The sequence below is a fragment of the Pinus tabuliformis genome, chromosome 3_2 (genome assembly GCF_031772625.1).
Source record: "Pinus tabuliformis cultivar Carrire ecotype Pingquan chromosome 3_2, CPIR1, whole genome shotgun sequence".
In the NCBI taxonomy this organism is placed as follows: Eukaryota; Viridiplantae; Streptophyta; class Pinopsida; order Pinales; family Pinaceae; genus Pinus; species Pinus tabuliformis.
The window spans coordinates 244,947,561-244,970,039 of NC_142302.1; the positions used below are offsets into that span (position 1 = coordinate 244,947,561).

At 43.2% G+C, this 22,479-nt stretch overlaps 1 protein-coding gene across 7 annotated transcripts in view; it reads left to right on the forward strand.

Moving 5' to 3' along the window:
• The window catches only part of HDA14 (histone deacetylase 14), a 459,743-nt gene that overhangs the window by 127,598 nt on the left and 309,666 nt on the right, over positions 1-22,479 (forward strand). For all 7 annotated transcript variants that reach the window (XM_089416198.1, XM_089416197.1, XM_089416192.1 and 4 more), the window contains exon 3: positions 20,326-20,400. In XM_089416198.1, the coding sequence (XP_089272324.1) occupies positions 20,326-20,400 (75 nt within the window). The remainder of the gene's footprint in view (positions 1-20,325; positions 20,401-22,479) is intronic.

The following is a 22,479-nucleotide window of genomic DNA, read 5'->3' on the forward strand; positions in this document are numbered from 1 at the left end:
ATCACACTTCATTAATCATGATTGTACCCAGAAATCCCCTTTTTGTTCAGCATATGTTTTATTATTCAACCGATGATTACACCATTTTTTGAGTTTTCCTGGTGGTTGGTTTGGGGCAGATTCCTTTCTGGGTTTGGTTGAGTATTTTTGGGAGAAGCTACAACTGCATTTTCAGGCGATTCCGGGCACCACAAAGGGTCATTCTCAGCATTTCCAGTGCAACAACGTTTGCCAATTTCTAGGTCTGCATAAAAGGATATTGGGCCGAAGTTCCTAACTGTTGGGGATCATCTCTTCCACCTAGGTTGCTCCAACTTGCTTATGCAAGACCAAGTTCACTTGTTCCTTGCTATATGTACTCCTTACAACTCATAATTTAATAAAATGGCTCAACTTATTTGCCCAGTTTCTTGATGTTTTTGATGGTGCATGCATATTTGTGATTCCATTTGCGGTAGCCTAGTTCATGTGTTTGTCATTAGCTATAAAATTGAATTTGGAAAATTACAGTGGTATCAGAGCATGATCTTGGCCCAACTGTGGGTAACTAGTAAGATCATGGAAGATTCATGTATGTAGGCACAGTTACTGGTGAAACCGTAGACGTACCCATGGCTCGAGGGAAATTCAGTATGCATGAATTTTGCGGTGGAATTCGTTGGAACGATGAGAGGTTAACCCAGTTGAGGAGGGTGAAAACCAGACCCATCCTCATCCTTTCAATAGAGACACTAGAGGTACACAGACCATGGGGGTGAAACCATCTACACCATGTGGGGTAAGTCGACAGACTCAGGACACCAGATCTCCTCGAAAGGAGCAGGACAGGGACAGCTAGAGGGTGAGACCAGGGGGCGCTTTTGCTGGTGGAGACCTGGCTATAGATATCAAGAGCCTGAGGAGGAGGTTGAGCATGAGGTTGAGGGCACACTAGATTGTAGGGAGCACGTAGATACACCCAATGTGACGTAGGAGTCATCCTCATTGGAGACTCCCTTGACCACTCTGGTTGATATCTTAGTGGAGAGAGTAGAGCATACATCAGTAGTGCCATCTGTTGATGAGGTGACCGGGGGCGTGTTCGGGTTTTTGGGTGATATCAACACACAGCAGATGGGGAGGTGCTAGGAGATGTATCCCCCCTTGATGGGGCACTAGGAGATACAAAGGTATTAGATGATGGTCGTCCACAACAGTTCCATTAGTTTCAGGTTGACCTTCTAGCATTAAAAAGGAAGGCCACGTCAGTGCGAGAGTCTATTCTGCAGCAGAACGAGGAGCTAGAGGGCATGATAGTGGTTTGTGCCGAGTCCAAGGTCAAATTGACCCATGTTGGGGAGCGGTTGGATTCCCTACTAGTGCAGCTAGAGTGCACGTTGGAATGTCAAAGCCGCCCTCTTCAGGCGTACATAAACGGGGTTGGCAACACTATTAGGTTGCCTTTGCCCATTGGAGAGGGAGAGATAGAGCTACCTAGTCAGATTTCACGTGTTGACTAGGATGGCGATATGAGACGACCTAAGCTACATAGGGTGCAACATCCACATGATGGGGTTGTTCTATGTGCGGGAGTTTATGCATTCGATCCCTCTCTTGGGGTTGGATGGCAAGAGATTCCGAGTTGGTACCCAGTGGAGTGGTCTATGGAGATGGTAGTGGACTCGGGTGTAGCTTAGCAGGAGTTTCCAGGCACTGGGGATGCCGGAAGCCCAGACTGGCATTGGGATCTGGGAGGGACCACCTATCATTTCCCAGGTATACCGGTTGACTGCGACCTAGATGATATAGTTGACCTAATAGTTGAGCATGCACATTCGCTAGGGGAGTTTTGGTCAATACTAGTGGCCAACCAGTTTATGCGCAGACTCTTTGGGTTGTCTTGGTATGACAGTTGTGCATGGGATCACAGGATGATCAACATACTATGGTAGGAGTTTGTTGGAGGAGGTGGCATTGGTAGGCCACCAGACAGTGCCTTGTATGGAGCTGGGGATTCCTCACACTTGCATGGGGCACGAAGGACACAGAGGAGCAGAGCAGGGGTGGCATCGCTACTGGTACCTAGAGAGATTCACTTCTTGGGCCCCTTAGGGAGGATTTGGAGGGGAGATCCACTCATCAGAGAGTATGGTGATGCGACAGTGGAGGTGATGATACCGGTCGGGTGCGGGCCGACACATATGGACACAACTTTAGGCCATCACATCCAGGGATGGGTAGGAGCATCTAGCGTGGAGTAGTGGTCTGTAGATGGGCATGGAGACGCATGGGGGTGTGCCGTAGTATGTTGGACTGTGTTGTGGAGTGGGAGTGCCTCACATCACATTGAGTACATGCGGGGAGTGACAGGTGCAGTGACACAGGTGGGATACATGATGGTACAGGATGGTATAGCCGTAGCTGGGGTATCCATTGGTGTACAGGGACAGGTTGCGACATATAGTGGCATGTCAAGGAGTGCGGTGATACTGGGTGTATGCAGTGGTAGATGATGCAACACAACGGGCGCTTGGAGCATTACCTCCAAGGAGACTTAGGGACAGGGGCAATAGGTGTACCATTGGATGCAACTCACCTAGGATTGGGGAGGATATGGTTGAGCATTTGGTGACACTATGTTTAGTGGAGATAGGGCTTCGAGGGGGTTGTCAGCAAATCCGAGGCGGAGAGAGGGGCATCCATAGGGTTACTCTACTGTTTCCTTGCGGACTCTCGATCATAGCCTTGGGGACCTTGTGAAAATTCCTAGATCTAACAATCTCAGGAATCCTACTGCAACCAACTGAATCTACTTCACCTAGTTTGTAAATTACATTACAAGCTTATTTCATATTTTTTCTTAAAACATTGAAGTAAATTACTTAAGCAGCCTACACCAAATTAAATATGATTCTGAAACATAGGAACTGAGCAAGGAAAATAGAAACACATACGACACAATTATTTTTGGACAATAGTCCCTGGAAAAACCCAATGCAGGAAAACTGGTGCAACAACTCTGAGGGTTTATTATTATTAAGCAGTAGCAAATTCTGAATACATCTCTGAATACCTCATAGGGCTATTCAGTTACAGAGAGAAATACTGGTGGAAAACTTAGTGAGATTACCTCACACAATCAATGAGAAAATCTCGGCTGTTCTGACTGCTGGATGAGGTGCCCCTGGCAGGCCCTGCGCTATCTCTGTGCTGCCTCTATGTTGTCCAAGCGTCAACCGTCTCAAGCACAGCGTCACCCAACTGGGGAATTGATCAGTGATCCAGAATGGATTTTGTAAGTCAAGTCAGAATCTTACCATATGTTGACGACCAAGATGGTTCTAGGTGGCAAAGTTGTTCTTGACTTATGCAGAGTTTGATTGTCTCAGTTGACTACGAAACTAGTGCCAGGACGAAGGGTTCGACGCACAGATTTCGGTGATGTCTTCGAATTTTCGTTTGGCCTCCTGGTGATGGAGAAAGCATATGTCAAAGTGGAGGTGTCGTAAAGGTCCTTGTCAACCATGCGACTTCATATTCAAAAATTCTGTAGAAGAAAGGTGGTAAGAACCAAAGGTTGATTTGTATTTGGCACATTTGTAATTGGCGCAAATAATAAGGTGCAATAATGATAATGATGTAAAAAACCGTAAGGTGTTAAAACCTAAGATGGCATTCATAATAAGTTGTATTTTAGTTAGGGCACATATATTAACCTTGGTGGCAAATAGTATGTGTTACATTTTAATATGGCACACTTAAAAAAAACACTATATGCTAATGTTTTCGAATTGTGTTATTACAACGCATTCAAACTATGTCGATGGCATTATTAAAGGTTATATGTAATATCGCTGCATCAAAATTTTAGTACAATCCACGTCATGGTCAGCGAATATGGCGGAGTCCACGTGGTGCAAGTGGCAACGAAGCCTTTGGAGGATGGAACAGTGGCACAACAGTGCAGGTTATGTGACAAGTCCAGCACAGCGAAGTTAGTATGCCATAGGATGTGGCTACATCAGCAAACATGGTGGACATGGATCTGCAATCTTCCATCCTGAATCTAGCAGGTGAAGCAAGAAGAGAAGATCTAGCACTGACCTCAGCCTCCCGGTCTCACACCCCAGCTTTCGGCTGCTGAAACTGACTCTCTGCTTTGATTTTCGACTTTCTTTCTCTCCCTTTGCGCTGCTTCTGCGTGGCCGTTCTGGCCTTGCGTCAGACTCTGCATCAAGGCTACTGGATCACTCTCTGCCTCTCTCTGCTAATGATTCTCCGACTGAGAATCTCACTCTCTATGGAAGCTATCCCTGCGCCTCTGTTGCAAGAAATCTCCTCAATTGATTTTCTTCCTGAGAACTTCTCACTTCAGAAAAATCGATTTCCTTGATCTCTCAGTATGTTTTCCAAATGACCCTCAAGCCCCTTCTTATATCTTCCTATTGGACAACCAAAGGCCTAGATTAAATCTTAATCAAAGGCTCAATTCGTTTTGGCTTGATCCGTGGTTCTTTCTAGAACTTTCACCCCTGATTAGATTAATACCCATTAATATTTTAATTTTCCTAAGTTTAGACTTAGGAACCCCATTAAAAATATTAATTATTTTAATAAAATCACTTATGGGTGGAATTTCCCAAAATGTTTTCTGGGTTCTTTGGAATACATGAGCCTAAGCCTCCCTGCAAGATTTGAGGCTTATTGCACATTCAATGCTACCCCAAACCAACTCTCCCTCTTAGCGAGGAATGTGCTCTAGCAATACACTGCTACTACATATTGCCCTAACTCTGAAGCATCGTCCTCTGCACTGCTGATGTCTGACATGCTGTCCACCAACTACTGTGCTGTTGCTGTGACTGTCCTGTTGCCTTTGACACTGCCACTGCCAATGCTACATTTGTACTACAACTCCCTCTCAATTGCTGCATCTGCTATTTTTCTAGCACTATCACGGCTAACACTGCATCCATACTGCAACTTAGTTGCTAAGCGAAGCAATTGAAAACACCCAAAACTAGACAAGTATCCAGTGGATACACCTTGGTGCTGATATCTTGACTGCTACGAGTCCCACGCTGTCTTCTGAAGCCATTGCACTGCTGAACCTCTACACTGTGCCTCCATGAATTGCTGCCTCTCTGCTCTGCGCTGCTCACGTTCTGGCGCTACTAACTATTGCATCTATCGAATCAACACTCCATGGCACCAACTGAAAACTCCTCCATCTCGCTACTACTAACCATGGGCTCCTGTAGCAAGGTGATGATCCCAGAGGTGGGCTCCTCAAGGATCCTACCCATCTGTAGCTCTATCGAACTACAATTCTATATCAGCCCACCTCCCTCCTGGAGGTATCTTGGATGTCATGGCAAACTCCTCCTCTTGTTCAATCGTTGCGGCTGCAACCTTGGGATCATGCTTCTCATCCTTGTCCTTTTTCTTCAAGGGACATTGGGATGCATAGTGGCTCATCTCGCCACATCTGAACCATTTCACCTTGGAGACTTCCTTCTTTCGTCTCTGTTGCCCCTGTTGTCCCTTCGATGCAAGGGCTACGCCATCCTCCTCTTCTACTTTGGGCTTGGACCCACTGCTGCTGCTGCTTTTGTCAAGTTTGACTTTGAGCAGGTCTCTCCTTAACTCTTCTTGTTTCAGAGCTGCCTACATCTCATCCCAATTTGGCAATGCTGCTTTGCCTAGGATACTCTGGACAAAGACTTGCCATTCATCCGAGACGGAATTTAGAGCCAATCTCACTAACTCCAAATCCTGAGGTGTGTGCCTCACAACTAACAACTTATCACATGCCTCCTTCAGTTTTGTGAGGAATGGATCCACACGTTCTCCCTTCTGCATTTGAGCAAATCTCAACTTTTGCTCTAGATACATCTTCCACTGCTCGGAAGACCCCTCATACAATGTGGCCAAGGCATCCCACATCTCCTTAGCAGTCCCTTTGCTAGCAACGTGGCACACCACGTGATCCTTGACTCCATCCAGAATCATCCTTTTCGCGTTAGCCATCTCAGCTCCGTACTTTTTTAGCAGATCTGCATTCGCAGGGACAGCTACCAAACTATCAACATATGTCTTGAGGGCATGCTCATCTAGAAGGAAATACATTCTAGCCTTCCAAATGACATAGTTAGAAGCCCCTTCCAACCGGTCTTGGTCCCTCAAGCCACTGGTTGCCATATCTTCCAAAAACTCTCAAACATCTCCCTCTTTCTCCCTATTGCGTAGCTCCTAGCCTGCCTTATGCTCTCCCTGATGGAGCTGGTAAGTCTGCTACTCCTCTGCTGCTCAATAAATGATAAATACTGATTTCCTCGGCAAGAAATCACTAATGAAGTATTCCCTCACTATGTGATCTGCTTCCTCCTTCTGACGACTTTTCTGCCCAACACTCAGCTTGCAGAAAACTGCGTCCCTCTAGCTTTGCGTGGCTCTACGTAGCTCCCTCTGCCTCAGCAAATTCTCGATCCGACAGTCTTACCTCTCTGTCGGCTCACTCAAAGAGAGACAACCTCGAAAATATAGCCCTTTTGGCTAGAATTGCATGTTGATTTGGGGTAGCATCGGATGTGCTCTAGCCATGAAAATTGGTGGAGAGGCTAAAGCACATGAGATCTCCAAGACCCATAAATGGTTTGGACAGATTGTATTCGGTTTGGGAGATATTAAAATCAGTGTTGTGAAAATCGCGATAATATCACGATATTATCGCTTTATCGCGATTTTTTCCCGAAGCTGATATTATAGCGAGTAATAATCGCGGATTTTTTTTTATACCCGATAATTTCGAAAAAATCACGATAATTTGAAAAAATCCCAATTTTTTTCGAAAAAATCGCGTTTTTTTCCAAGTTATCGCCGAGGGTCAGGGCAACGCGGTTTTATAAGGGATGCTAAATGTTCGAAATGCAATTTTTTTTGAAAGAAACAAATAATTTTTGGTGGGGCAGCTTAATGATCAAGTCTAGGCCCTAGTATTGATATGTTATTCATGGTAATGTTAAATTCTTAAAGTAAAAGCGATATTCTCCTTGATCTTCATTTTCATCCTTTTACTTAAATTTTTAATCTTCATTTTCATCTTTTTACTTAAATTTTTAACATTACCATGAAATGACTCAGGATGTTTGAGAGTGGTTCCGACCTCATTGGATTTCATATGGAGAAAGTAGAATTTTAGATTTCATTCAAAATCCAGCAGACTTATCAGTTTTTCAGGATTGGGAGATTGTAATGTTTCTAGGGGACACCACCTACCCAGGCTACCCCTGCCACCAGTAGAGGACATGGTCTACCTCCTATAGCTCCTACTTCTAGTTCTTCAGCTTCTAGAGCACAATAGACTCCACTGCCAACTCCACTAGCACCAACATCTACATCTAGAGGGAAAGGGAAAGCTGTGGCATTTTCTCGCAAGAGGGGCAGAGGAAATCAATAGGATTAGACTTTAGTTATTTTCTTCATTTTATTGTATATGACATTATGACATGATGAGATACATTATTATATTTTTTGTCGATATTTTGAGGCTGAGTTGGGACTCGAGAGTCAGGACTTACTATTCAGGACATGATTCATTGTTATGTGTGATTTTAGCACTAGAAATGATATTAAACATCTTATATATTAGTTCTTTTATCATATTTATGTGTCAATGTATTTATTTTATGTTGTAGATGGTTTAGATATTAAAAAAATTGAAAAAAAATGAAAAAAATGAATATTTTTGTACCAAACGATTTTTTCCTGATTATTTCCGATTATTTCCCGATAATTATGATTTTTTCCGATTTTTTCCTCGCGCCAATATTATCCCGATAATGATTAATGCAACATTGATTAAAATAATTAATATTTTTAATGGAGTTCCTAAGTCTGAACTTAGGAAAAATAAAATATTAATGGGTATTAATATAAAACTAGGTTAGAGGTTCCAAAAGTCATGGCTCAAGCCAAATCTAATCTTAGCCATTGATTAGAGATTTAATCTCGGCCGTTGAAGGACCAAAGAGAAAAGTATAAGAAAAGGCTCGAGGGTTAGTTGGAGAATACAACAGAGTGATCGGTCATTCATTTTGCTAGAGCGGGGTTGCTAAGCAAAGTTGAATCAGTGATCAGTAGCGAGGCACAGTGAGTACTAGACAGAGAGGCAGAGACAGTGCCAAGAGACTAGTGTAGAGGCAGAGAGCGAGAGCACCAGCCAGTTCAGCCACGCAGAGCCCAGCAGAGACAACGCAGAGGCCAGAGGGAATGTGTCATCCACGCAGACGCTGCAGGAGTGACGCAAAGGGTTCCAGAGGCTGTGCAGTGCCTTAGAGGGTTGGCGTAGAGAGGTTTGAGGCTGACGCAGAGACCAGAAGGTACAACGCAGAGCTTCAGAGATGTTGGAGAGGGTTTCGTGGGACAGGTTTTTTGAATACCTATTTCCGAATACAGAGGTATTGCTGCCGTGTGTTTTTCTCTATTAGGTGAGCCGGTTAGGCACCCAATTGTACTCAAGGAAATACTGCACAATAATAACCCTCAAAATAGCTGCACCGGTTTTCCCGCATTGGTTTTTTCCGGGGACATTTGTCCAAAAATAACGGTGTCACTTGTCTGTTTGTTGTCTTTTAGCTGATGATCTGTAGATGTTGTGACTGTATTGTGTTTATATTGGTATTTAAATGTTTTAAATAGCTTGTTTAGAATCTACAAATAGAAGAAATAAACCAGCAGAATACAGATTAATTTTCTAACGGATAGACTTAGAAAATTCAACATGGTATCAAAGCGTGGTTGCAGATCACAGGAACGCTGAAGGCATCAGCTGAGTAGAGCATTTGCAGTAGATTCAGCTGCCCTAAGTGACAGAGCTAATCCTTGCAGAAAGCGACAGAGGAAGGGTTGACGTAGAGGGACTTCGTCATTAGTGCGGGCCTGAGAGAGGCCAACACAGAGGCTGAGAAGGGCAAAAACAGGCTCACGTAGAGAGACACAGTGGCCAAGAGGTCTGACGCAGTTGGCTGAGGGAGATGTTTTGCCGGTGCCGGGATTGCGTAGAGCCAAGAGGCTCAATTCTTCAGTTGCTGGGGCGAAGGAAGCTGTGGGCAGTTTGCGGGAGCGAAGCTGGCGGGGTACTGTGGTCAGAACAGTACCTAACAGGGCAAAACCAAGGTAGAGGGAGTTGCTGCCGAGGCAGACTTGCCAAGGAATCTGGATCAGTGTTGCAGTTGCACAGACGATCGGAGAGGGGCAACTTGGCGATTGGCACAAGTATTTCTAGGAGGGAAATCGGGACCTAGAGGGAGTCTAGAAGAGAACTTCTAGATGGGAAGTAGAGAGACTTGGAGGAGTCGAACCGAGAATTTCCAGACAGGAAGTAGAGAGACTTAGCAGGAGTCGAACCAAGAACTTCCAAGCAGGAAGTAGAGAGACTCGCAAGAGTCGACAGAGAAGAGTAGAGAGATGGCCGTGAATGGGTTGATGGATCAGGATAGGTTGGATGGAGCGTCCAACTTTGTGGTTTGGAAGGCCAGGATTCTGTCCATTCTAGACAGACATCACATCAAGGGCTTCACCTTGAGAGTAATGGCTATCCTAGTTGACCTGATAGCTAATGAAAGGTACGAGGCGAAAATGGCCACTGCAAAATGCATCATCCCTGATGGGGTCAAGGATCATGTGGTCCAACATATTGCTGAGAAGGAGATGGCAAAGGAAATGTGGGATACCTTGAAGACGTTGTACCAGCATACTTCTGTGCAGAGGAAGATGCTACTTGAGAATCAACTACGGTCATACTAGATGCAGAAGGGAGAGTAGATAGATCTCTTCCTCGGTCAGTTGAAGGAGATCTAGGACCAACTGACTTCCATAGGGGCCACGCCGGATCAGAAGTTGATGGTAAGAACTGCACTAAACGCAGTCTTTGAGGAGTGGGAGACATTTTTCCAGAGCATACTGGGTAGGGCGAATCTTCCAGATTGGGAAGAATTGTGGGCGACTCTTCGTCAAGAAGAGATAAGACAGTTGACCAAGACGGGAAGTAGCAGCAAATGAGTCTGGATCAAGAAGGAAGAGGAAGAGGATGCAGCTCTAGCATTTGCAGGAAAGCAAGAGAAAAGGAAGAAGAAGGACCTCTCCAAGGTCAAGTGCTTCCATTGTGGGGAACTGGGTCATTATGCGAACCAGTGTACGAGGAAGAAGAACAAGGGAGAGGTGTTTGACTCTAAGGCAGCGCCAATGAAGGCGGAGAAAGAAGTCGAGGAAGATGACAATTGTGCCATGAGTGCTCATGTGCCACTAGAGAAGAAGTGGGGAGACATTGAGCTGTACTCAAGAGGGCTACAGGCGATGAGGGGTAGGATTATTGAGGTACCCAACCTGTTGGATTATACCTTGCTACGGGAGCCCCGAAGAGAGAGTAGCAGGACTAGCGGATGTCGATAGAGATGGATGCAGATGAAGCGACAGAGAGTGCTACAGTGCAGGAGTCCCTAGGCAACGCGAGGCTAGTAGGCTACAACAGTGCGAGAGGCACGAGAGTGTTGCAGTGGTGCAGGATGACACAGAGAGGGTTGCAACGGTGCGAGATGCAGGGAGTTGTTGCAACAACGCAGAGGTTAGTAGAGGGAGCACTTGTTAGCAACAAAGGGAGCTTTAGCATCGAGAGTGTTTCTAGCTTGACAGGGATGTCAGACGTTGGGTGGGTCAGTTACTTACTTCTCAGTAACTGAGTTGCAGTGTAGTAGAAGTATGCAGTAGCACGATGTAGCATGATGAGAGGGGGATGCAGTGTAGATGCAGTGTTGGGAGGATGGACCAGTAGCAACACGGATGCAGAGGGAGCTGCCACACAGATGCAGCAGTGGTAGTGGCAGGGCCATGGACAGCAGTACAAGATGCAGCAATGCAGAGGATGTTAGGCGGGGAGGCCTAGCATCAACATAGGTACCGGTGCCATATAATTAGAGTAATGCCCAGTGAGGAGTATTACTAGAGCACAATCCTTGCTAAGAGGGAGTGTTGATTTGGAGTAGCATCAAATTTTCTCTAGCTATGAAAATTGGTGGAGGGGTTAAAGCACATGAGATCTCCAAGACCCAGAAATGGTTTGGACAGGTTGTACCCCGTTTGGGAGATATTAAAATAATTAATATTTTTAATGGAGTTCCTAAGTCTAAACTTAGGAAAAATAAAATATTAACGGGTATTAATATAAAACTGAGTTAGAAGGTTCCAAAAGTCATGGATCAAGCCAAATCTAATCTTAGCCATTGATTAGAGATTTAATCTCGGCCGTTGAAGGATCAACGAGAAAAGTATAAGAAGAGGCTCAAGGGTCAGTTGGAGAATACAACGGAGTGATCAGTCATTCATTTTGCTAGAGCGAGGTTGCTAAGCAAAGTTGAACCAGTGATCAACAACGAGGGGCAGTGAGTACTGGATAGAGAGGCAGAGATAATGCCAAGAGACTAGCGCAGAGACAGAGAGCGAGAGCAACAACCAGTTTAGGCCATGCAGAGCCCAGCGGAGACCACGCAGAGGCCAGAGGGACTGCGTCATCCACGCAGAGGCTGCAAGAGTGATGCAGAGGGTCCCAGAGGTTGCGCAGTGCCTCAGAGGGCTGATGCAGAGAGGTTTGAGGCTGACGGAGGGTAGCAAGAGGCTGACGCAGAGGCCAGAAGTGCCAACGCAGAGCTTCAGAGAAGCTGGAGAGGGTTTTGTGGGACAGGTTTTCTGAATACCTGTTTCCAAATAGAGAGGTATTGCTGCCATGTAATTTTCTCTGTTGAGGGAGTCAGTTAGGCACCCAATTGTACTTCAGGAAATACTGCACAATAATAAACCCTCAGAATAGCTGCACCGGTTTTCCTGCATTGGGTTTTTCCGAGGACTTTTGTCCAAAAATAACGGTGTCACTTGTGTGTTTGTTTTCTTTCAGCTGATGATCTGTAGATGTTGTGAGTCTGTGACTGTATTGTGTTTATTTCTGTATTTAAATGTTTTAAATAACTTGTTCAGAATTTACAAGTAGAAGAAATAAATCAGCATAATACAGATTAATTTTCTAATGGATAGACTTAGAAAATTCAACACTACGCAATCCCTCAATGGATTCGAACTGCTGCTTGTTGCAGCGAGTTAGCCCTTGCTTCAGTGCTAGATCTGCTCTTCCTGCTTCACCTGTAGCTCTAATACCATGTGAAAATTCCTAGATCTAACAATCTCAGGGATCCTACTGTAACCAATTGAATCTACTTCACCTAGATTGTAATTACATTACGAGCTTATTTCAGATTTCTTCTTGAAACATTGAAGTAAATTACTGAAACAACCTACACCAAATTAAATATGATTCTGAAACATAGAAACTGAGCAAGGAAAATAGAAACATGAAGGACACAGTTATTTTTGGACAATAGTCCCCGGAAAAACCCAATTTGGGAAAATTGGTGGAGCAACTCTGAGGGTTTATTATTATTAAGCAATAGCAAATTCTGAATACATCTCTGAATACCTCACAGGGTTATTCGGTTACAGAGAGAAATACTGGCAGAAAACTTAGTGAGATTCACAATCACTGAGTAAATCCTGGCTGTTTCGGCTGCTAGATGAGGTGCCCCTGGCAGGCCCTGCACTATATTTGCGCTGCCTCTACGATGTCCCATCATCAACCCTCTCAGGGACAGCATCACCCAACTGGGGAATCGATCAGTAGCCCATAATCACTGCTCTCAGCCTCTCGGTCTCACACCCTAGCTTCCAGCTGCTGAAACTGACTCTCTGCTCTGATTTTCGACTTTCTCTCTCCCTTTGCGCTGCTTTTGTGTGGCCCTTCTGGCCGTACGTCAGCCTCCGCGCCAAGGCTACTGGATCACTCTCTGCCTCTCTCTACTGATGATTCTCCGGCTGAGAATCTCACTTTCTCTCCTGAAGCTATCCCTGACCCTCTGCTGCAAGAAATGTCCTCAATCGATATTCTTCCTAAGTACTTCTCAGTTCAGAAAAATCGATTTCCTTGATCTTTCAGTATGTTTTCCAAATGACTCCCAAACCTCTTCTTATATCTTCTTGTTCGACAACCAACGACCTAGATTAAATCGTAATCAAAGACTCAGATCGTTTTGGCTTGATCCATGGGCTTTTCTAGAAGTTGCACCCCTGATTAGATTAATACCCCTAAATATTTTAATTTTCCCAAGTTTAGACTTAGGAACCCCATTAAAAATATTAATTATTTTAATAAAATCACTTCTTGGTGGAATATCCCAAAATGCTTTCTAGGTTCTTTGGAATACATGTGCCCAAGCCTCCTTGTAAAATTTGAGGCTTAGAGCACATCCGATGCTACCCCAAATCAATATACTTGCCCCAACATCATCCTCTAGTGTTGCTTACCTTCACAGAGCATTTTGTTGTTTTTCCATGATGCTCTCTGTTAAGGTGACAGGACATGGGAGGCCCACCCTAGGCAGCTGGGTGAGACCCCGTGGGTCATGGGCGGAGAGGAGACTCTCCAGTTGAGACATTTGATGGATGCACGAGCTAATGGATACAGGCTTAGGGATTAGGTGGCTAATTGCCGAGGTAGCATATGTTCCACCCTTGGGCTCACACGTGGGGAGGTGATTGCGAGGGAGCTACATGATGCACATTTGGCGAGACTGTATGAGGCGCTACAGAAGCCTGAGGGATAGTGGATGGTAGACTTTGTCTACAGAAGGGTGCCCAGAATTCGTGCTATATCTAGGCGTATCCTCAGGAGTTGGGATAGCATATTTCACAGTATGGGCTGGTAGGAGCATGGCAGATTGGCATGCTGGGATCAGGTTCTTAGCACTTGGGGTCCACCTACGGGGGATATATAGGGGTCAGACATGAGGGTTTGATGGGTTCTAGGCTCTAGCAGGTAATAGTGCTACGCAACAACAACCCATGGGGAGTGGGAATTGTGAGCTACCAGTATGGTTAGGGGATCCAGGGATTTGGTTGGCGAGAGGATCACTCCACTTATCGATGGGCAAGGTTACGGTGGAGGGTGATCTATCTTTTTCCCAGGATGACACATGTGGAGTCACTGAGACCTTCATGACATGGCGAGGCAGGTTGCCACTTAGGATTGAGGCTAGTCGTGGAGTGGTGGACTCGAGCATTGCAGAATTGTCCTGGCAAGTTGGTCAGAGTGCCGATCCTGATGGATATAGTGGTCGAGCGTTACTAGAGAGGAGGATCCGATACGTGCATATTGAGCGGTCAGACATGACCGAGGTGTCACGATGACAGCAGGATAGGTTCCTTCTACGAAGGGAAGGGTATTTTGGCATAACAGGGTTGAGCAGTTCAGCTACCCATAGAGGTGAGCTGGTTTATACAGGGGAAGGTCATCTGGATCTTCCATTTGGTTTTAGTGTCTCATTGATGGTGTGGGTAACTTCGCTGGTGTGGCAGGGTGATCGACTGGAGGAGATCAGGGAAAGCTCGGGCATACGAGGGTTCAATCCCACCAGGATTGGATTATGTCTTCAGGAGTCCACCCCTGAAGTGCACGAGAAGGACTATTCGATAAAGCAATTTCATGAGGAGATGATCAGGATCATATACTACCATGATGCTCTACCTAGTGGCGGCATGCAGAGGGCGTCGAGAGCCTATGATGAGCTGGACAATGAGTGGAGTGGGGGATGCTTCACGTCGATCAGGATGGCTTGGGATCCTGGCAAGATAGGGCAGAGATCAGAGATGACTTGGTGGTACATTTGGGACCCCGGTATTGTGTGCAGGGACTGTTGGGGTCAACTAATCGAGAGGGTGCTTGTTCAGGCATTGCTTGAGGACAAACAATTTTTGGTGGGGAGGACTGTAATGTCCCCAATTAAATTAATTTTGCTAAAATGAATTTCTATTTTTGCAATTGGGTGTTGGGAAATATTTTGGCATGTAAACTTAGGAAAACTGGGTGGAGGGAGTCCCCACTTAATTTTTGGAGAGATGGAGGCCACCAACATTAGAGAAAAGGAAAGATTAAATTAGTAGTGGGATGTGGGGGCCACCCAAAAGGGGAATTCAAACCCCTTAGGAAAATTGAATTACTAAGGGAAGGAGGTCAAAATATTGGATGGAGGGACCCACATGAGGAGGCAAGAAGAAATTATAAATAGGAGCATAGAAGCTATTGGGTCTTTTGTTCACTCATCTATTTTCTTTGTTGCTCAAGTTGTTTAGTTGGGTCACTAGTGCTGCTTAGCACAGAGTTCTCCAAGGGGAGAATTCACCCTTCTTTCAGTGGACTTTGAGTGCCACCCTAGGAAGGCAAGCTATTGCTATTTTGGTGAGAGGGTTGTGGAGTATTGCAACATATTTCAGCAGATTCCTTCAGCCAATTCGTACTCCAGGGAGGATGCAGTAGAGAAATTGTACCACTCATTTCAGCTAGCTTCCGAGGGTATTTTGCCAGGAGAAAATCAGTGGAGTTGCTTGAGGGAGAGCTCAGCCTTTGTGGAAAGTTTTGGAGTTGGAGGTGACTGCTATTGGGGGGAATGAATTTCTCTTCCTAGGGTTTGTGCAAGGGTCACTGGACAACGTGTTTGTGGAGTTGGGTTCAACTATCTTGCGTCGGGATTTGATGTAAATACTAAAACCTCTCCCCTACATCCGGGAAAATTTCTTTTATCATTCTTATTGCAGTTTGAGGAGAAACAAGGAAGATTTCAGCAGATTACATGATTGGGGAACACAATCTTGGTTTAGGAGGACATAGTGCCAAAAGTGGGCAATTTTGGAAAGTCAGAATTAGCCAAAACCATTTATGGGCTTTTGTGGGTTTGTTGAGAGGATTCCAGGGTTAAATTTGCAGAATTTTCCAGGCAATATTCAGGCCAGAAATCCCCTTTTTGTTCAGCAGTACGTTTTATTATTTAGCCGGTGATTGCACCATTTTGTGGGTTTTCCGGGTGGTTGGTTTGAGGTAGATTCCTATCTGGGTTTGGTTGAGTATTTTTGGGAGAAGCTACAACTGCTTCTTCAGGCAATTTCGGGCACCACAGAGGGTCATTCTTAGCATTTCCAGTGCAACAACAATTGCCAATTTCTGGGTCTGCGTAGAAGGATATTGGGCTGAAGTTTCCTAACTCTTGGGGGTCATCTCTTCCACCTGGGTTGCTTCAGCTTGCTTATGCAAGCCCAGGCTCACTTGTTCCTTGCTATATGTACTCCTTACAACTCATAATTTAATAAAATGGTTCAACTTATTTGCCCAATTTCTTGATGTTTTTGATGGTGCATGCATATTTGTGATTCCATTTGCTGTAGCCTAGTTCTTGTGTTTGTCATCAGCTGTAAAATTCAATTTGGAACATTACATAAAGAAACTCACAACAACTGAGTTTCTGCTCTCTAATCAACTCAAAAATCTCTCTTAGGGTGACACTCTAGGTTCACTAAAAGAGAGTTGGGATTCTCCGCCTGGAAATCACTATGCTAAACAACACCAGTTAACTTGGCTACACAACTCAAGCAAACTCTCAAATGTAAAATGCACAATCCAAGGAAACCGAAAAATAAGTTTGCTCCTATTATATATAGATGCTGCCCCTTCCAATCCTTGTGGGCCCACTAGATCGAACCCCTTTCCTTGCCTCCTCATGTGGTACGAATTCCTCCAAGGAGTTCAATTTTCCCTCTTGGGTGTCCCCCACAACCCACCAACTCTTAAATTATTTCATTTCTTCTTATGTTGGTCACCTTTGCCTCCACAAAATTAATTTGAGTCTCCAAATCTTTTCTTCTAAGTCAAACATTTAATAATAATCAAAATTGCAAAATTGTGAAGTTACCTTAGCAGATTTTATTTGTTGGGAACATGAAAGCAATAACTAATCTCCTCAATCCTAGCAACAATTTTTCCATATTTTAGTGACTAATCTCCTTGATCCTAGCAACCACCATATCTGAACAATGAGGTGTATGGCTAAGATTAGAACAAATCTAATTCACTAATATTTTAGAATTTCTAGAATATTTCATTTAGATTTATAAGAGTAGAAGAATATATAAAATTTTACTTTCGCTTTTATTTATTTAAATGAAATTACAAGATGGCATTATTTCCCACTTTAACTAAGTGGTAACTCGAAGTTGTCTCAAACTACTTTTCACCTGTTCACAACTAACTTGTGCAAGGAGCTCCTACCTGAACCATATTTCTCAGAAATTTTATCACATTTCATAACATCTTTTAAATTGAAAATTCTTAGAGTTAAGATTTGGGAAACCTCTAGGAAAGAAGTGAAATTTCTGAGGTTGCATTAATTGCCCTGAATCACAAAATTTCTGCAACTGCTATATTTGTGGATATGCATTTTACAATATTCCATGATAGTGGGAAAAATGTATTAGCCATTTTCTGAGATGAAAAAAGTGTTCTGTCCAATATTCTGTGACAACTTAGTCATGGGGGTGATGGAAAAGTATGTATCCCTTATTTATGCATGTTGGGATTTGCCTCGTAGTACTATAGAGTAATTAAGTACATAAGGCTGGTACTAACGGAAATAATAAAAAAACTAATTTTAAGGTCATGGCTCAGCCTGGCATTAAATTAATGCATGAGACACCCTTGTTTGTAGGACAAGGGATCCTCTCAATGTAGCGATTTGATTACTTAACTCTGTGGAGGTGGACATAACTTACCCACCTTTGGATTTAAATTTGTGACCTCCTAGCACAAAACAAATGTTCTTAACCATTATGTGCACTGCATGACTTATTTTTTTATTTTCCAAGAAATGCTTGTAGGGAAACCATGGGCACTTCCCCACATTTCATAGATTGTACTGTGTAAACTTGTTAGCACTGATAATGGCACCTGATCGACAAGAACATCAAGTTAGGGACACAATATAGGCTGCCAGCCTCTGGGATTGCCTCCAAGACCTCTTGCATGAAGCTTAAAGCACTGAACCACTTGAACTAGCCCACTGGACTTCACATACATGACTAATATAAGTTGACCTATTTTCTTATAAATTTTTCCTTTCATTTTTCAGAATAATGTACCATTTGATGTATTTAAAATGTGTAATGTCACTTCATTCTTAACATCAATCTTCTTAATAACTTTGTCTTTGTAGATCACCTTGTTCAAGCTTGTATGGACTCTGTTTTCTGAATTCAAACTGTCGACCGAAAACTTAGATACCATGAAGGGTGTGAAAGGGGCTAAAGATCGTAACATATTTTCCTTATTTTCAATTAAGAGATACATAATAATCCACTGTGAAAGTTAATCAATACAAATTGCAAACAATTGACATTTTCTATATCAGGGGACTATCCATGAGTTTGCTCTTGGTTTTTAATCTTGATCTGACAAAGATTACTTAGTCTGTAATTCACAACAACGCGTACCTTTTTTATGGATGAAAGTGTGAGTTTGATTTTTGAAGCGATGACTTATTGATCTGAAACAGATTGTCTATAAACCAAAAACAAGCTATTTGCTCACTCTAGTCAACATGGATTGCTCTCTCTTTTATTTATAGGCATAAATTGGATGCAATATTCCTAATGGAAATATACAATGTTAAACAAAGCAAACATAACAGAAACACATACAACAATTTACAACACATTTAACAACCAGAAATCTCTATGAATTTTGCTGATCTGAGCCATTTTATTAATAAATAAGAGGGTACAATGTGGTGCTGGAAATAGTGCACCTGGGCTTGCTCAAGGCAAGCTAACTAAGCCCAAATGAACAATAAGAAATCCATCTCAAATCTGTTGTTGCCCTCTCGTGGCTCTGCGCTGAAACTACCAAGAAAATATGCTGTTGGTTGCAAAGAACTGCTGCTAGGGCCTCCTCGGATGCTCAGAAAATTCCGGGAAATTATCCCGGGCTCTCCACCAATAACCTACAAAAACCCACGAAGGAATTGGCCAAATGTTGACCTTGGAATTTCAGCCCAATTTTCCCCTAGCTCCTCTAACTGTTGGCTGAGTTGGACATCCAGTTTGACCCCTCAAATCTGCCCAAAAAATTCTGCCAAATTAATCTTGGCCTCTCCTCAATAAACCTAGAAAAACCCAAAAAGGGTTTTTCCTAGTTTTGACGCTCCAAAATTGACCCCCAAATGCTTGGCCCTCCTCCATAAGCAGAAGATGTAACTTGTAGCAAATGTTGCATTTGCTACTCCGCCAAAACGCTGGAGAAGCTCCCCACAACACTTCCCCGGACTCCACCTCAATTTTCAACCCCTAACTCCCTTCACTCCTCAACCTCCAAGCGTGCCTCCTCCAAGAACTATGCAATCCCTATGTTGTTGCTGCCAATTCTCTCCACAAACTCGCACTCCCTGCTGCTGGTATGAACTGGTATAGGTAGGAATCCCTCCTTGGGCTGACACTCGAAGTCCACCGAAGCAAGGGTTGAGATCTCCACTCGGAGACACTTGTGTGCTAAATAGCACTGCAGAGTTGGCTTCAGCGCAATTGTGCTATGTCAAAGACATAATTTCTGAATAGATGAATGAACGCCCAAAATGTGTGCCTCTTGCTCTATTTATCAAAGAGCCTCCGAGATGCCCATGTGGGCCCAACTTGACTTTCCCCACCAACTTCGCTCCATTGAGAGTGTCTTCCACATGTGAGCCATAATTCTCCATGGGGTGGCCCCCACGCTCCACTAGAGCCGCAATATTTCCCTTCCTTCCTAATGTTTGAGCCCTCACTTAATCCCAAAATTCATGTGGGACCTCTGAACCCACATCTTCTAAGTGCAAACATGATAAGACAAAATTGTGCAAGATCGATATTTCTCTTTACAATATTGCTAAGTGGGAATATCGCATTGGAGCAAATGCCAGGGTAGGTTGAGAGGATAGATTACTTCGTTTTGATGCATTTTTTTGCTTGAATTTTGTATTACATTATGCTTGATTATGGTGAAATCATTTTTTTGGCATTGTTTTGAGTTGGTAAGGAATAACTCCTAAATGTTTGCATGTACCTGACCTTTGTCTTTACTATTGGTGGCAGATATTTCCATTCACATTAATTGTCTATAAAGGACAAGAAAGATAAAAAGTTATATGAGGTTAGAAAGACCTAGAGCTAGTTAAATAATTGTATTACCATGATCAAAACTTATCTGATTCTATACTGAATGACTATAACTTACTCTTGTTACCAATACTGAACATTCTGTAGAATATGTTCATGTGATGTAAAATTTTGAAGGATCAGAAAAGATTGTCCTTTTATGCATGGCGTCCCTTACTATTTTTACTATAACCTCTCCCTTCTGGTCAATTATTTGAAACTTTTTCTGATTGGTTGCAGGAATCACATCCTGAATGCAATTCTCGAGTTCCAGCAATCTTGGATACTCTCCAAAAGATGGAACTCACTCCAGAGGTTCACTTCTATGATCACCTGTTTAACGATTTTCTTCATGTCATTTTATGTTGCTGGATTTGTCTGTCAAAAGCTTTTAGATTGCCTTACTTCAGCGTGTTTTTCATTGACATGATTTGTGGGTATAATTAAATATGGCAAATGATGCATAACAAAACTACAAAATTTTATATAATTGGTTCTGAATATCTTTTTAAAATAAAACTGTGTTTTATAGGCATTTTTGAATCTAATAATTATCAACATAAGTTAGATTGTTTCAATTTTCAAACACTTGGGAGTGCTGCTGTTGAAAATACTATGAATTTCTTAGTTCTGAACCTTTGCAAGATAAGAAAGAAAAATAATCAGTATTTGGGTAAGTCACAATTGTAGGAAAGAGATCAAAGCAACAATTTTGATTTGATTTATTTATTATAATAGCAAAGTTACACTTTTTAGATGCTTCGAGAGCATGACAGATATCGACAAAGACCAAAATCTTTGCTGTAGAGTAACAGATCCACAACAATCTACAGCATATCTCATGTAATATCCCAAAAATATAAATTGGCTTCCCCAAAAATCCTGTATAACTTGGGTCCATGTATAATATGGCATCGTATGAACCTATCCAAAATAGTCCAATTCAGATATGTTCATTCTGTACATTAATCCAGTATAGTCCAGTGACAAAATCCAGATAAAACACAAGAACTGATTAAGAAAATAAAGATAGACAAATATAACTAAAACTAATTATCTATCAGTTGTAGCATAGCATAAATGTCAAGGTCAAACTTTGTGGAATAGGGGTTGATAATATTCTAAGCTTTATCCATCTGCATCCTCCAACATATGCAATCTTCCATGTCATATTGATGCCAGCTTTCAGCAGCGCGTCCATTGAGGAGTTCCTTTCTCTATAAATGTGCATGAAAGAGATATAAGTAAAATGAGGGGAGAAGATCGAGCATCTTAGCATCGTAGTCGGAAGAATTCATAACTATGGTGGCATTTCCTCTGTCAGCTTTTAAAATCACGATGTTCAGGTTCTGAATAGCAAGGAGTTCTTTTGTAAGATTGGGTTTGGGAAGCTTAGAATTGTGAAGTAATCTACCCACTTCTTGGCAAATTTCTTTGGCACTTTGGCTTCATGCAAGGGAAGGAGAGAAGTAATGGATTCAATAGAACAAAGGATGTCTTCATAGGGAATTTTATGGGGGACAATAGCATAGTTAAAGCCTTTATCAGGAAGGCTAAGAGCAAGGGGTGAAAGTTGTGTGTAAGAAAGATTGATCATGGTAGGGGGGCAGGAATTGTTAAGTTCCACAAGAGTGGGGTTGGTTTGAGTAGAGTTAGGTTTAGAATTTGAAAAAGAGGGGAGCTTGCAGCGTGATTGAGAGGAGTTAAGGTTCGAAGGGAAGTGGATTAAGAACAATTACAAGAAGGAAAAGTTGGAGAAACCATAGAGGAGGGGCAAAGAGAATTGGATGGGACGTGGGTCAGAGGAAGGAAGGGAGATATCGGGGAAGAAAAGTTAGATGAGGGGGGGGAGATGGGAGTACGAGCTTGTAAGTGAGGCACTCCTCAAGAGCTGAATTTTAACAGATTAACGGAGTCAAGAAGAGAAATGGAGTGAGGGGACGATAGTATGGAAGATTGGAGGAGGGGCGAGGGAATAGCAAGAAGAGTGATTGGTTCAACAGACCCAGTCGAAGGAAGGTTCGAATAATGAATGCAGTGTTAAACAAAGATCTCCTAGAGCTAATCAGTGAAGCTATAGAAGTGGACATGGTATGCATGTGATCTTGGTAATGCAATGTGGTGGAAGACAAGGAGGAGGGGGAGAGCGCAACTGGTAGCCTAGCTATTTTGCTAGGTGGAGAGTCAGTTGCGATAAGGGATTGACTAAAACCCTAGACTAGATAGAGTCTTGTTCCTGAGAGGTTTCATTAGAATAGGGAAGGGAGTTTTGGAAACTAGGGCCTAGTGAGGTTGAGCTTGAGACGACGAAGGTGGAAGGAACAAAGGAGGACTGAGCAAAGAGCTTAGAGGAGGAACTGAGAGAAGATCGAAAGGGAGAAGAGGTGGAGGTTG